This window comes from Rhododendron vialii, chromosome 2a, assembly GCF_030253575.1.
Source record: "Rhododendron vialii isolate Sample 1 chromosome 2a, ASM3025357v1".
NCBI classification, from domain to species: Eukaryota; Viridiplantae; Streptophyta; class Magnoliopsida; order Ericales; family Ericaceae; genus Rhododendron; species Rhododendron vialii.
The window spans coordinates 20,952,253-20,966,616 of record NC_080558.1 but is presented as its reverse complement, the minus strand read 5'-3'; the positions used below and the strand labels follow the sequence as shown (position 1 = coordinate 20,966,616).

The window sequence follows — 14,364 nt, the reverse complement described above, 5'->3', positions numbered from 1 at the left end:
ATCTTGTTTGATAATTCTCGATTTGTTCTATTATACAAAATTTTCAAACTCATGAAAACGTTATAGATTGAAAGATATATATAAGCGATGAAAAATGACACGAGTTTCAAAAATTGTAATCCTTTTTGAGATGGAACGAGTAACTATATAGATAACTATGTATATATAACTATGTACATATATGTAAGTATCTCGTCTCTCTTTCTTCTCTCTCATAATATATTTTTTATTTACTTTTACATTCAACGTATCTCCAAACATATTGTATCCTACTTTTTGAAAAAATCACATATCCGCGCGTATCAATATCGTATCGTAGTATCCGTGTCTGTGCTTCTTAACCATTGCCTTGTCAGCCTTCTTCTCTGTTCTTCCTTTGTACTCCCTCCATTCCAATTTGAGAGTTCATCTTTCCTTTTTTGGATGTTCCAAAATGAGTGTCCCATTTGAAAAGTCAACACCAAAAAAGCTAGAACTTTCCTATTTTGCTCTTTCTTCTCCAAATGTAAATACTCATTAAATAATGATGTGAAAGGACAATTTTGAAAAGGCAAAATTGGCGCCCATAATACTAGAACCAAATTGACTTCTCCTTGGGCAATGTGACTCTTCGTAGAAATTGCAAAGGCAATTTAAAATCCAGCACAACATACAGTAATTGAAATCTACTTGAGGACAAAATTGAAAATTAGAAAATCTGTCAATGCAATGATGAGGCTTTCTTAAATAGTTGGATTTCTCAAAAGGGTCTCACAAATTGAAACGGATGGAGTATTTCGGAGTGGAAGGGAGAAGTACGGAACCACACCCACCCCTTAGGGCTTCCTTCTCCTCTTCCTCCTTAGATTTCTCCAACCTATCTCTTTCCCCTCCATCACCATCTCCGACCACCACCGTCTCCCTCTCTCTCATCCGTTCATCGCTCTCTCTCGGGTGATTTCTCTATCCTTCTCCCTCTTCATTTGCCAAACACAGATTGAGAGAGGAAGAATCATTAGAAAGGAGAAAGAGAAAGCCTTTTTCCAATTTTAATGGAAGCCCAACCGACCGTCAATTTTCTACACGATGAAACAACTATGTGTCCTCGCCCTTCTTGGCCGCGTCATAGGCCATCCACAATGCCTCCAGCTTCATCGAAACGAAGCCGCAGCGGTCGGCAATGAACAAGAGGCAAGCGACCTTCATGCGGTTTATGTAGAGGGACGCATACGCCTCGACATCGAGTTGCTAGCTGCTAGTGATCGGCCTGTGATGCTGGGATTCATCACCGTCGTTGGAGAAGATCTCGTCGATCATCCGTGACAATGCTTCATCTGTGCCTTCCATGATTTTGTAGCTCGGAGGATGTTGGAGTTTCTGTCTCTGTCTCACTCTCACTCACTTATGTGCTCTCAGAGGAAGTAGAAAGAGAGAGAAAACATTACACCTACTTTTGTACTTCTACTATTGACTTTGTATTGGAAAGTGGAAAGGAATTAACGCTGCAGACCCATGATTTCCCCAAACAACGCTTGAGCAAGAAGACAAAACAAAACCAAATAACACTGCTAAATAGGATAGAAAATGGCAAAAGTCTAGAGAGGCAAAATGATTATCAAAACCAAACCATTGCCATTGTCATAGACTCATAATCACTGCATAAGACATTAGAAGGCGAGGGCTGCGCGCTTATTATCATTTCAATAGTCCTCTTAACAATCTAAAACCATAAAACGCAGTAAAAAGTTAGCAAAAATGGATATCAACCCGGTACATATTCTAGGCAAAATTCATCAAATGACAATGTAAAGGCAAACTGAAACATGCAACAACCTCAAGGATATAATTCAACTGTTGGATCGTAAACCAACATGTCAAGGTTAAATCAACAGATCACAAAAACTAGACACAACAAGAGGGGGAAAAGTTTAATGTGACAGCAAGCGTGGAGCTTGTATCCACTCGATTTATCGATAATAGCAAAAAGAAACCATAAACAACAACGTATGTTATTTTTAAACCGTGTTTTCGAGACCAAATTGTATTGACATTGCTATACATTTCATGTGTTTTTTATATAACTTTTAGCGATCTGTACGACCCCGATATCTCCTCGTCAAATCGTGAAACCAACAGTGGAATTAAATATCTAAAAGGATAACAAATTAAACGCCACAACTCTTATCCCGTAACCAAACTTGCCATGTCGTGTACAACCAAAAATAAAGAGGGAAGAGTATGTATCGAAGGGTTAGGAGAGACCTCGTGTTGTGACCAGCGGTGGTCTGGATAAAACGCGAGCCAGAGAGGGGAGGGGCATTGTACGAAGCACTGTCAAGGGCTTACCATAGTCGGACGGGTCCTCTGGCCGGACGTTGCTCCGTCCCTGCTACAACCCAGGGCATACGCACTCTAGCAAAATCACGCCATTGCAACGGCACGACGGTGGAATCAAAGAGACAATGGTGTTGGATAGGGTTCGAGCGCGGTTGTTGAACAACCTCCATAGAACCTCCGCGATCCTTCGCTTCCTCGCCATTGCGAGAGAGAGAGAGAGAGAGAGAGAGAGAGAGAGAGAGGACTTTTTTTTTACTGTGTGTACCGTGTAGGGAGATCCAACTTCTTTGTCTGGATAAAACGCAGAGAGTGGAGGGGCATTGTCGGATACCACAACGAAGCACTGAATCGGACGGGTTCTCTGGCCGGAAGAGGAAAGACGTCGCTCTGTCGCCGCTACAACCCAGCATCCGCCGTCCGCACCCCTTGCAACGGCACGCTGCCTCCGACGGCGTCAGTGGTGGTGGAATCAAGGAAATAATGGTGTGGGCTAGGGTTCGAGCGCTCCTCTTGAACGCCTTCCATAGAACCTCTGGGAGTCTAGGACCCTTCATTTCCTCGCCAGAGAGAGAGAGACGTTGAGCTTTCAAATTCAAGAGGGGGCTCCTTTTCTTTTCTCCCCCGTTAGGTTTAGCTTATTTGTTGGGTTAATTAATATATTCTTGGTACTAATATTTCTTTCTTTTAAATTTATATGCTTGGTAGTTGTTAGGTAAAAATTTTGTTATGTCCCTTCGACTTTAAGCAAAAATTCAATTTGTTCTTTCCCCTTTTAATTTGTACAAATAAATACGTCCATTTTAGAATTGATTCCAATGTCAATACTTGGTTGAATGTCGTTAGTTTTTTGAACGGAAAATACACGTGTCTTGCACGCGAGCTAATGGGAGGGGTATGTATGCCCATTCCCTCTTACCTTTTAGAAATTATTTTGTGAAACCATTGGTCCATTACTCCACCCTCCGAAGTGATGTAATATCTCTTTCCACTCAACACGTGAAAAACCTCCATTAATAGTTTGTCTCTCTCATCCACTTTAGAATCTTCTTCCCAAAACCCAACCCACGACAACACCAACGCCCACCGCTACAATCGTCCCCTCCGATTGCCGGCTGCCAAAAATTTGCAAGAATGATTACCCAGCGCTGAGACCACTTCTTCTTCCTTTATCTCTTCAGTTTCTTGTTCGATTAATGTTTTTTAAATTAACAAAATACAGAAAAAGATATTTTTTGAATTAAAAAAAGGGGTTAAAAATCTCCTCATCTCTGCAGATCTCCAACCCCCCAATAGTTTCTCTCGTGAGTAGGTACAGGTTTTCGGCCGCCGATGATTGGAGAGGGCGGTTGCAGCAGTGGGCGGGGATCCTCCTCCAGCGAATCCGCCGAAAACACGACAATGATGTTGAACAACTATCGGCAGGAACAAAGAGACGAACGAAGAAGGAATGGTCGATTTGAAAAGTAATCCTCCGTTTATGAAGCCAATCGAACTAGATTCATTGCAAATTTTCGACTCCGATACAAGTTACTCCTTGAACCACGACTCTAACACCCAGATCATATACTTACATATTTATGAAGATGTATATGTATATACAAAAAAATGGTGTGTATTGTTTGTGTGTGTATATATATGTATATATGTATGACATAAAATGGGGAAGATTTTGGGGAAATACTGGTCTGGTGGGATTGGACCGAATTCAATGGAATTTGGTGGAGTGGAACACAATATTGATATGGGTATTGGTGGTAATGCAAAATGGGTTGAAACTTGAAAGGTTACAGGTTGGAGCTTTTGGTGGAAGAGGGTTAGGGATGGCCAAATATGGACAGAGAATGAGAGGGAGGAAGGGGTGGGTGAATGAGAGGGAGGAAGGGGTGGGTGAGAGAAGAGAAAGAGACTGGGGTTTTGAGGGAGAAGAGGAATGGCAAATTTACCCCTGAAAAATGGTTATGTGCTGGGCGCATGACGATTTTCCGTCCAAAAAACTAACGATATCCAATCAAGGTTGACATTGGAATCAATTCTAAAGTGGAAGTATTTATTTGTCCAAATTAAAAGGTGAAGGACCAAATTCAATTTTTGCTTAAAGTTGAAGGGATATAACAGAAATTTTCCCGAGTTGTTATATATATATCAAACAAAAGTAAAAAAAAAAAAAGGGACCCAGATATTTTTTTTCCAAATGTGAAAAGCTATTCAATTGTGAGGCGAAAGCCTACACAACAGAGAGGGACCTGTTTGGGCTAAATTAGCTCGATTTAATGGCAAATAATTATGTGCAGGCATGCCAAAAAAGAACTAACTTCAGAAAAGAAATTATTCTTTTCAGATTGATTGAAAACGACTAATTTAAATCAGGCAACCGTCTTATCCGTTCGCTTACCTCAACTAGGAGGATTTTTCCTTAAAGTATCAATCAAACAATGGATTGACGCTCTTCAATCAAAAAAGATAATTGAACATAAACAAATGCCTACACAACAGAGAGGGACCTGTTTGGGCTAAATTAGCTCGATTTAATGGCAAATAATTATGTGCAGGCGTGCCAGAAAAGAACTAACTTCAGAAAAGAAATTATTCTTTTCAGATTGATTGAAAACGACTAATTTAAATTAGGCAACTGTCTTATCCGTTCGCTTACCTCAACTAGGAGGATTTTTCCTTAAAGTATCAATCAAACAATGGATTGACGCTCTTCAATCAAAAAAGATAATTGAACATAAACAAATCTGAATTTAATCAAAGGTAAGTTTATATATAAAACTATTGAGATTTCTATAAGAACAATACAGAAATATAAGCGCACTGAATTTAATCAAAATTGAACTTATAAACGACTACTCTTTGGTAAGAAGAATAAAAGAAATAAGATAACTTGAATTTAATCAAAAGAAGCCTTACATGCAAATAAGTCTTCAACTTACAAATTACTAAACTAATCTAATCTAAGTCCTAAGTTATGATAAATCTCGGAGCAATCATTTTGTATGAGTTGTAAGATGATGAAATTTTGTCGGGGGTGTGGGCATGCGTGCCCGAGGAATTTTTGGATTCCAAAACGCAGGGGGCCCGGGTCGAGGGAGCGTGAGCGGGGAAGCAAGCGCTCGCAAAATACAGAGTCGCCACTCGGGTTTGAAGGTCCGACACCCAAGGAACCGTATTTCGAAGCACTTGCCGCGCTGTTTGATTCGAAAAAGTTAAGGAACCAGTCCGTCATAACCATATCTGGGTTCGGGAGCCAGGTTACGAGAGGGGAAGGATTTTATGGCACCCCTCTCGCCCAATTCGGAGATCGGTCTCTACTTAGGCATTTGCGAAAGATGTTTGTTTGCGATTCTGTTTGATTAATCAATTTTTAGCCAATTAGGGCAGGAGAACAGTTAATCGGGGATTAAAACTGTAACAATTTGCAGGATGTGATAGATATGGCATGGATTAATGAGATGACAAGTAATAAATGGAATAAAGTTCAAAACATCGATTATACATCAAGACAGTGCTGTGTATGATTTTGGCACGAACAAACAGCCAGCCTGCATGCATGAGTTCATCTGCATGCAAGCAAACCGTCGCGCGACACAACCATACACTCGCGCGAGGTTGATGCTCTACCAATGTTTTGAATTTTACCTCCTTCTGGGCTCTGGAAGGACCAGTGCTCACCCAGGTGCAAACCAAGCAGTTTATAAGTACTTGGAAGTAAACAATATTACAACAAGCAGATGGAAATATTGTGAAAACACGACCCCTAAACAGTGGGGGTATCTAAACAGAGGCCAAGGCCAAGCTGCTCATGCAAGGGCAGTCCCTGGAAAACCCAGAACCATCGCGCGACAGAGTGATACAGGCGCGCGATTGTTCAGACTGGACTTCCAGGAATTGCTTTGCATACTCAGGGCTCTGAGACATATTCAAGAGCATCCCAAGAGCATTCCAAACCAAGAGGAATTATAAACTAAGCTAAACAATAATTTTTAACATGCAAACTTGCAAAGTAGGGAGCTAAAGCTCCTTAAAAGACTTTAAAAAGACTATGAACACAACAATGAACTTAAAGACCAGGATCCCTTCCCCACGTGGTCCAATCTCACGCAGACAGAAGTGTCGCGCGAGTGTATGGGACCATCGCACAAGGGTGTTCCAGGTAACGGCTCTTGAAACCTTGCCAGCTTTAGGGCCAGAACTGGTATCGATTACCAGCCTTGACCCTGCCAGCCCCCCTCAGGGGTTCGAACAGTGAGCAGAAAGATATTATACCTTTGCTTGAGTGTCTTGGAGATGGCTTGAATGAGGTGGTGATGCTTAGAGGGTGATAGTGTAGGAGTGAGTGTGGTATGGGATATTTGTGCTTGAGCTTTGCTTCTTCTTTCTTAGAGAGAATTTGGTAACCCTTTGCAATGAAGCATGGGGGGGGATTTATAGAAGAAAGGGTTGGTTGGTGGCTAGCCAAGGCCTTGTAACCAGCCAACAATGCTGGTTACAATTGCTTGGTGGAGAAGTGGGGTGGCAAAGGTGATGGGATAATGGGGGGTGAGGTGGTGCAAAGGGAGCCCCCCAGAACGTTGTTCAGCCGAGAAAAACGGGGTCACATAGGCCTGTAGCCCCCTGACCACCACGCAATCTGGGTGAAAATGACAGGTGTTGACCATCGCGCGATGAAGTGAGAGCATCGCGCGAGGGTCCAGCCAATCCCGCGAGGGTCAATGGTCAAAGCTTTGACTTTGACCACCACCTGGCAAATGGACCATCGCGCGAGGATCCTAGTGTGTCGCGCAACTATCAAACCCAAGGTCCAGGTTCTGATTCAAGGGTTTTAGGGCTAAGGATGGGTTCCTCACATGCCAAACTCAAGCCATTCCAAGTTCTCGAGACTGTTTTCGACCTGATTCATCATCGGGGAATCAAGAAACCGAAGAAGAAAGTAAAACGATCGGGAAGTCAGATTGGGGTGTCTACAGGGGGCTCTCTCTTCACTTGCTTCTTCTATTTATAGACAATGAGTCTGCCATCGATCTTCATTCTCCACGTTCTCAATTAATACCCACGTCTTTGATCGAATTGCTCACCCTTCCCTCCAAAAAACGGTTGAGAGGGCCTTCAAACGGTTACTTGAATTGGTCTTTCAGAATTCTTCTCCTTCCACGTTTGTTGATGTTGATCATGGCTGTTTTCTGGGTTATGGGGTTCCTGTTTTCACACAACATGGTTTAGTGCTATAGAATTGACTATCCAAACGATTCACTACAACCACGATTGATATCCTACATGAAATGGGCAGTTTAATATCATCGTTTGATGGTTAATCAATGGCTAAACCCAATTACCATCTTATTTACCCTTGTTTGAAGTCCAAACGAGGTCGTTTCCAATCGAAACAATACCGTGTAGTACTAAAATAACATCATCATCAAACTTTCTGATCCTCTACATCTTGGGTTGAGATGAGACATGTTCTGATTGGGCAAAATGTTGTTCGGTACCATGTGTAATTTTCTCATTGAGTGGCATATTTTAGGATGTAAAAAGAACCCCATGGAGGCAAATGGGCGTCCATAGACCGGACAAGCCATTAAAGAGGGCAATCAGAGCACAATATGTGCAGCCCTATTTCAAACTCGCCTAGCGATATCAGGTTCGCAGAAAATAAAACTAGTACCAAGTACATGACCAACAAACCACCGGACTAAATCCAGACAAAAACAAAATAAAGCAAAAAATACACTCTCCTCCGTCATTGAGCAGCCCTTCTCCTGGCTAGCCCTCTACCGATCAATCTCCCAAGTCGGCGACCTAAGAAGCCGCTGGCGATCACGCGGCTGCAAACCCAGAAGCGATGCGGCAACAAACGGCAAGCGGTTTTGGTGGAGAAGGGGAAAGGGAAACCATATCTAAAGGCAGGAATTGGTCCCTCCTCTCTTGTCGCCCAAATGAGGATATAAACCCAAGGGGGACGGAGAAAAGAAAGTATGACAGTTGTTTTAGGGTTAGGGAGAGATGCTCCAATTTTAGGGTTAGAGAGAGGTCTTGCATTGGTTGTGGACCCAAATAGTTGGGTTTATAAAAAAAAAGTTGTAAGTTAATTTAGGAATAAAATTTTTACTTTTCCCTGATGAGAGAAATCGAAAAAGTAAAAAAAATTACTTTTTCAATTTGTCTCAACGAGATTAATCAATAGTTCACAAAAATTTGACGCAAAACTAACAAACGTGAAAAAAATTTGAATAAAGACAATACTAAAAAAACCCCAAAAAGTTACCCAAAAAAAAGATTAGTGAAACTCCATCTTAGTGTGTAAATGAATGTTAGTGTGATAATTGAAAGAATGCTGCCCCCTTTTCTTCTTTTTTCCTTCAGTTCCCTCTCTTACCATGTGTAGTTAAAAGGACTACTACAATTATGTTCTAGACCAATTTTGGCTCAAAATTTTCAGACTTTAACCTCAACTAAACCTCACTATTGGAGCTTAATCAAACTCTAAGGTTTGTTAACTGAGATAATACTGACCTCAATTTTATCTTTAATTAACTTATTTGAGATGGTCAAAGGTGGCGGCCTCTTGAGTCTTAACTGAGGTCGGCCCTAATGGTATAATAATACATGATTTGTAGGGGTTTAAAGAGGAACATAAATTCACGAGTAATTAAAAATAAACAATTTTGATTCATCACCATATTGATAAAAAGAAGAAAAAAATCCCCTCAGCATCCTATCGTTTTATTTACAGTTTCCTTTCCCATTATATTGCCCTCCACACGTCCATGATCACAACTCAAGCTATAGGTTTAGTAATTAATGGAATATTTTCCCTTTGTTCATGCTTATGAGTTCTCAAACCCATGGCACATATATTTAATAGGGAAATTTATAAAAATGGTCCTCATAGTTTCACTCGAGTCTCGTTTTCATCCTCCAAGTATCAATTGCAACTCTTTTGACCTTCAAGTTTGGTTTTCGTACTAAGTTGGTCCAATTGATAACGTCTGTCAACCAAACTGGATGGAAAAAATCAGATTGAGGACAAACGTTATCAATTGGACCAACTTGGTACGAACTGCAACGTCCAAATTACCATCAATCTGATTTTTTTCGTTCAGTTTGGCTGACAGACATTATCAATTGGACCAATTTGGTACGAAAACCAAACTTGAAAGTCAAAATAGTTGTAATTGATACTTGGAAAACAAAAATGAGATTCGGATGAAACTATGAGGACCATTTCTATAAATTTCCCTATTTAATAAGAATGACATGCACAATATGACACGACACAACGGTTAAATTTATACATTACATGCATAAGTTTGGCTTAAAATCTCCAATAAATTCAGAAAGAGTAGCTCTGGAACCCAAAGAAAAGCATTTGAGTCAAATTGATCAAGTCTATCTGTCTTGTCCCCTCAATATCTTTATACCTACCTCTTCCCTTTAATATATAGGATAGATACCAGTGTAGTTAGAGCACATACATCAGGTTAGCAGAAAGAGCAAATTATTCATTTTACATAACCAAATTGAAGAAAACTCAACTACAGTAGCTTCGGTAAACCTTATGTATTTTACATTTTGCTACAGTTCTTAGCTACAAATACCTGATCAGCACTGTACACCCGCCATTTATTTGTTTATTTGTATTCACCCACTCTCTCTCTCTCTCTCTCTCTCTCTCACAGTTTGTTGATGCCCAATTAGTGATGAACCCAATTTTTTTTATAAGATATATTTGTGCTTATTCTTGTTTCAAGATATGTGAAAGAAACCCATTTTTATCTTCCAAGAACAGTGAAATTGGATGACCAATCAATAATGAACGCAGTATTTATTACAAGATCTATTCCTACCCTTTCAAAAATTAAAGCTCGATTGGAATATCCTTGTTTCATCTGTGCCTATTCGTCTCTAAGATTTGTTTATGTGAAATTCCGGCACCGATCTGTGATTCAGTGTTGTAGTTTTAAGATCTCAGGCGACGAAAAAGAAATAGATGACAAAAGTAGAAATACATTATTTTAATAAAGGATTGGTAAAATAAATACTATTGGTAGAGTGTTGATTGGAATGTGAGAAGGTAAAATGTAAAATGTGCATTGTTCACTAGCATTTTTTGCTAGTGACCGGTAAACTTGCTCTTAGGCAACCCTTTTAGAGAACACAAGAGGACCAACGCGTAATTGTTGCACCAAATGCCTCGGTCAATTTGAGTTACTCAAGCGAAATAACAAGACAAAAAGGCAAAAAGACAAGACCTACAATCACACAACTTCAACTACAGTCCTAATCATGTTGGGCATATTATCCATCAAATCTACAGTCAGCATCGATGCCCTCGGCTTGGCGGCGGTGGCTGTTCGGCCAGGAAATCCGGCTGCTGCCACTAGAGGCTGAGCCGCCATCCTTTCACAGGAGGTGCTCAGCCACTTGGCTTGCATGTACTTGTGCTTCCTCCAAGGACCCATGTGCATTTTGTTCTCTTTCATGCACTTCTTGGCAGCAGAGCACAGGATCTTGATCAGATTTTGTAGCCTTTCCACTTTTCCAACAAATACTTCTGGGAGCTTTTTGATCAGTAGCTTGTATTCTTCGCTTGCTCTTGAAATTTCGAATTCAGCGTGAAAATTCAACTCGATCATGACTCTGATCTCTCCTTTCTTTGAACTTGGATTGTCCACAACATCTAAAAATGTGTGTTCACCTGAAGAAGTGAAAATTTTAGGTTAGGCAAAACTAATGTGTCATCTAGGAAAGGGTATTCTTCGAATGAAATTGATTCACAAACTAATCTCAGTGTCAAATTTTTTGACAACTTAAAAGTATTAGAACAGTTTACGTGCACCCCGACTACACTTTGGGGACCAGTTCTATGGTCCCTTAGCAACGAGTTAAATCAAAATTAGGACTAAATTCTCAGTACAGGTCCAGTTTAATTTAATTCTTCGCGATATACGTCAAGTACAACACAAATATATATTTGTTTGAAGGGATATAAGGCTCTGTTTGGATACCTGATGGGATATACGGAGAACTCCTCCACTTAGACTTGCAAATGGCACTGTTGAAACCGGCATTCCTAAGGTGGCCACATATCACTCTCATAAGGCAATTCCGGCAACCACCGGCAACCGGTCTCCGGCAAACACACAAGTTGCCGGCCATTTGCGCTTCTTTTAGTGCTTCCTTCGTAGCACTTCGGATCCTTGATTCCAAAGAGCTACTCCTAAACAAGGTGTCCTGTAAAAATGGCAAGTATAGATAAATCAATTAGGTCCAATCTGATACTTCACTTCCCAACCAAACCTTATTGGCTCCATTAACTATGAAATTAAAAAATCTGTACGGAAAATATATAATACAGGGCTTATGTAATTTTAGGTAACCATTTTCATCAAAAGATTCAGTTTTAGAATTGCAAATTTTACATCGTTCTGCGACCATTGCAAGTTTATCTATGTGGTTTTTACCAATCTTAAAAGTCTAAAGAGCAGAAAACTTATTTCATCCAGCTTTTGAAATTAACCGTCGTGTCATGTTTGATTTGAAAGCTCTGGTTGGAGCTACTCTGAACCACCAAATATCCGCGCGCACACGCAAAACAAACAAACATCATTTCCCAAGGCAAAAATGGTCAAAAATTTTGGAACTCTTTTTTTTTTGAAAAACTAGCTTAAAACTCTTGTTCACAAACTTTTACTCAAAATTAACTCAGCAAAAAGTAATAAGCCAAGCTTAAAGGGTAGAGCCAAACGGGACCTAAAGTATTTTGAAAACCATTTTGAAAGATGAAACCAACGTATATATATATGTGCAGTCAGTGGTGCTTAATGAATTTGGCATACAGAAGATCAAAATGATCACAATAATCCAAAACTCTTCTTAGTTTTTCAGGGATTAATACAGTATGAATTAAAATGACTTGCCACTCACGTGAAGAAGTTGGTGTTGAGTTTCCCAGAAGCCCCTGTCATCTTCAACATTCCTACTACTTTCTTCCTCTTCCTCTTCATCAGTTTCTTCATTTTCACCGTAATCACGACCGTCAGTACTTTCCGGCGACCCTGCGTAACTCTCATCGAAAAATTCAAAAACAGTGTCCGACAAGTTCATTCCGGGCTCACCGGAACTCTCATATTTGTAATTCTCACACATCAAAAGCCGGCCACTCATCGGAATTTTCGCGGTTGCTCCAGCCATGGCCATTACACACACTAAGCTTTCAAATCCGCTTTATTTTTGGAATGGACCATACCTTTGTTTTTTAAGAGGTTAATTTATATACCCATAGTTGGATGTGAGCGGGACCCAAGCGAACCTGCGTGGACGCACAAGCCGACGCGCACATGGGTAGTAAAAGCTGGAGTCCACATGGCAGTTATGTACTCCAATTGATAAGGTGGTGAGAACGAGTAATTATTCAGTGCCCTAGGGGCTTCTTCCACCACACATTGTGATGGAATCTATACATTTTCTCTTAGTGCCATAGCAATGTGTGGTAGAGGTAGCGGCCGAGCCAGAAATTTTCATTTAGATGAGGCACCTCTTTACAATGATCATTCTTGCGGTTCCTCAATTGATTGTTCGACTTATATTTTGAAAAACTAGAAAATAAATTGAATGGACAAAACATGTCAAACAAAGTAGTAATTTGCCTCCCTGAAACAAGCATTTAATTCTTTAAGGGGTCTATTGATTTAGTTGGAAATGCGTGACGATAAGCCTTATGCCCAAAATTTTCAATTTCTCTAACATTTTTTGAGTAGGTGTACAAAAAAAAAAAAAAAAGTTTAGGGGATAAAATTCTAAAGGGGCACGTGACCCCGGGGCCTATGCTAGCTTCAACCCTGGTAGGGGTAATATTTAAACCGACCAAAAAAACAATCGAATTTGTTGGTTCGGTTTGGTTTTCGGGGATAGTTTTGAGTTAGTTTGGTTTTGCTTTTCAAAATATATTATTTCAGTTCGATTTTCGATTTTGAGGGAGGTCAAAATTGAAAAAATCAAACTGAATTATACATGCTTTACTCCAATTTTTAATCCTACCCATTCATCTCTAGAAATTGGGAAAATTGTAGCTGTTCATTACAACCTATATATCATCTAAGCCCTAAAATTTTGCCCATTCTAGCCCCCCCCCCCCCCCCTCTATCTCCCTCTCTCTCTCTCTCTCGCTCCCTCCCTTTCCGTCTGGGCAATTACCAAGATCTTTCTCACTCCAGCCCAGTTTAGAGAGAAAAATCTCAAAGCCATCTGAATCCTAGAGAGAGAAGAAGAAGAAGAAGAGGGGAAAAAAGGGCTTTTAATCAACCAAGATCATGCAATCCTCAAGTGCTAAGAGCGGTGGTGGTGGCGATGTGCTTTTTCGGATACATTCTGCGCCCACCTCTTTACTGGCACTTGATGGAAGGCTTAGCCGCCGTCAACCACCTCCTTTTCATCCTCTGCCTCCTGGCCTCCCCGCATCTGCGATTGCTCTTCTCTTCGGCCCTCTCCTCACTGTAACAGCCCTGATTTTTGGAAGGTAAAAATTTCGTTAATATTTAAATTTTATTTGAATTACTTATTTTTACTTTCAGTAATCCGTCGTAATTAGATTCTAGTCCTTTGGGGCCAATCGAATTAGATTCCAACCGACTACTTGGAGGAACCGAGCAACCAAACTCACCTAGTTACTAGATGAACCTTTTGAACCTTTTGCCTTTACCCATTGGTCAATAGATGTTAGGGTAATCTTTGTTCATTGGACATTAGGCCTCTCATTAAAATATTTTGATAGTACAAAGATATAGTATTTTAATGGTGTATATCCACATGTGCAAAGTACATATATGCATTGTTTATTGGGGATTCTTCCACCCTTCTATTATCCTTTGGTTATTAACCACTAGGAAAACTATTACCCATTGAGTAATACCTCAATCTTCCAACAAGGTAGAAGGTTTTATTTAAATAAACAAGTATGGATTTCCCATGTAATTTTTTTGCACTAAAATATTGGGGTATATCTAAACCCTAGATTTTTCAAAGTACTTTATTGAATAAAATAGTACT

General features: G+C 40.2%; 1 protein-coding gene across 1 annotated transcript; it reads right to left on the bottom strand.

Annotated features, from left to right (window-relative positions):
• Positions 1–10,462: 10,462 nt before the first annotated feature.
• On the bottom strand, positions 10,463–12,657 carry LOC131316580 (uncharacterized). The gene is made up of 3 exons (XM_058345997.1): positions 12,244–12,657; positions 11,325–11,550; positions 10,463–11,014 (listed from the first exon to the last, which is right to left on the bottom strand). The coding sequence occupies exons 1-3, from the start codon at positions 12,514–12,516 to the stop codon at positions 10,575–10,577; spliced, it is 939 nt and encodes a 312-aa protein (XP_058201980.1). The 5' UTR covers positions 12,517–12,657; the 3' UTR covers positions 10,463–10,574.
• Between the last annotated feature and the right edge of the window lie 1,707 nt (positions 12,658–14,364).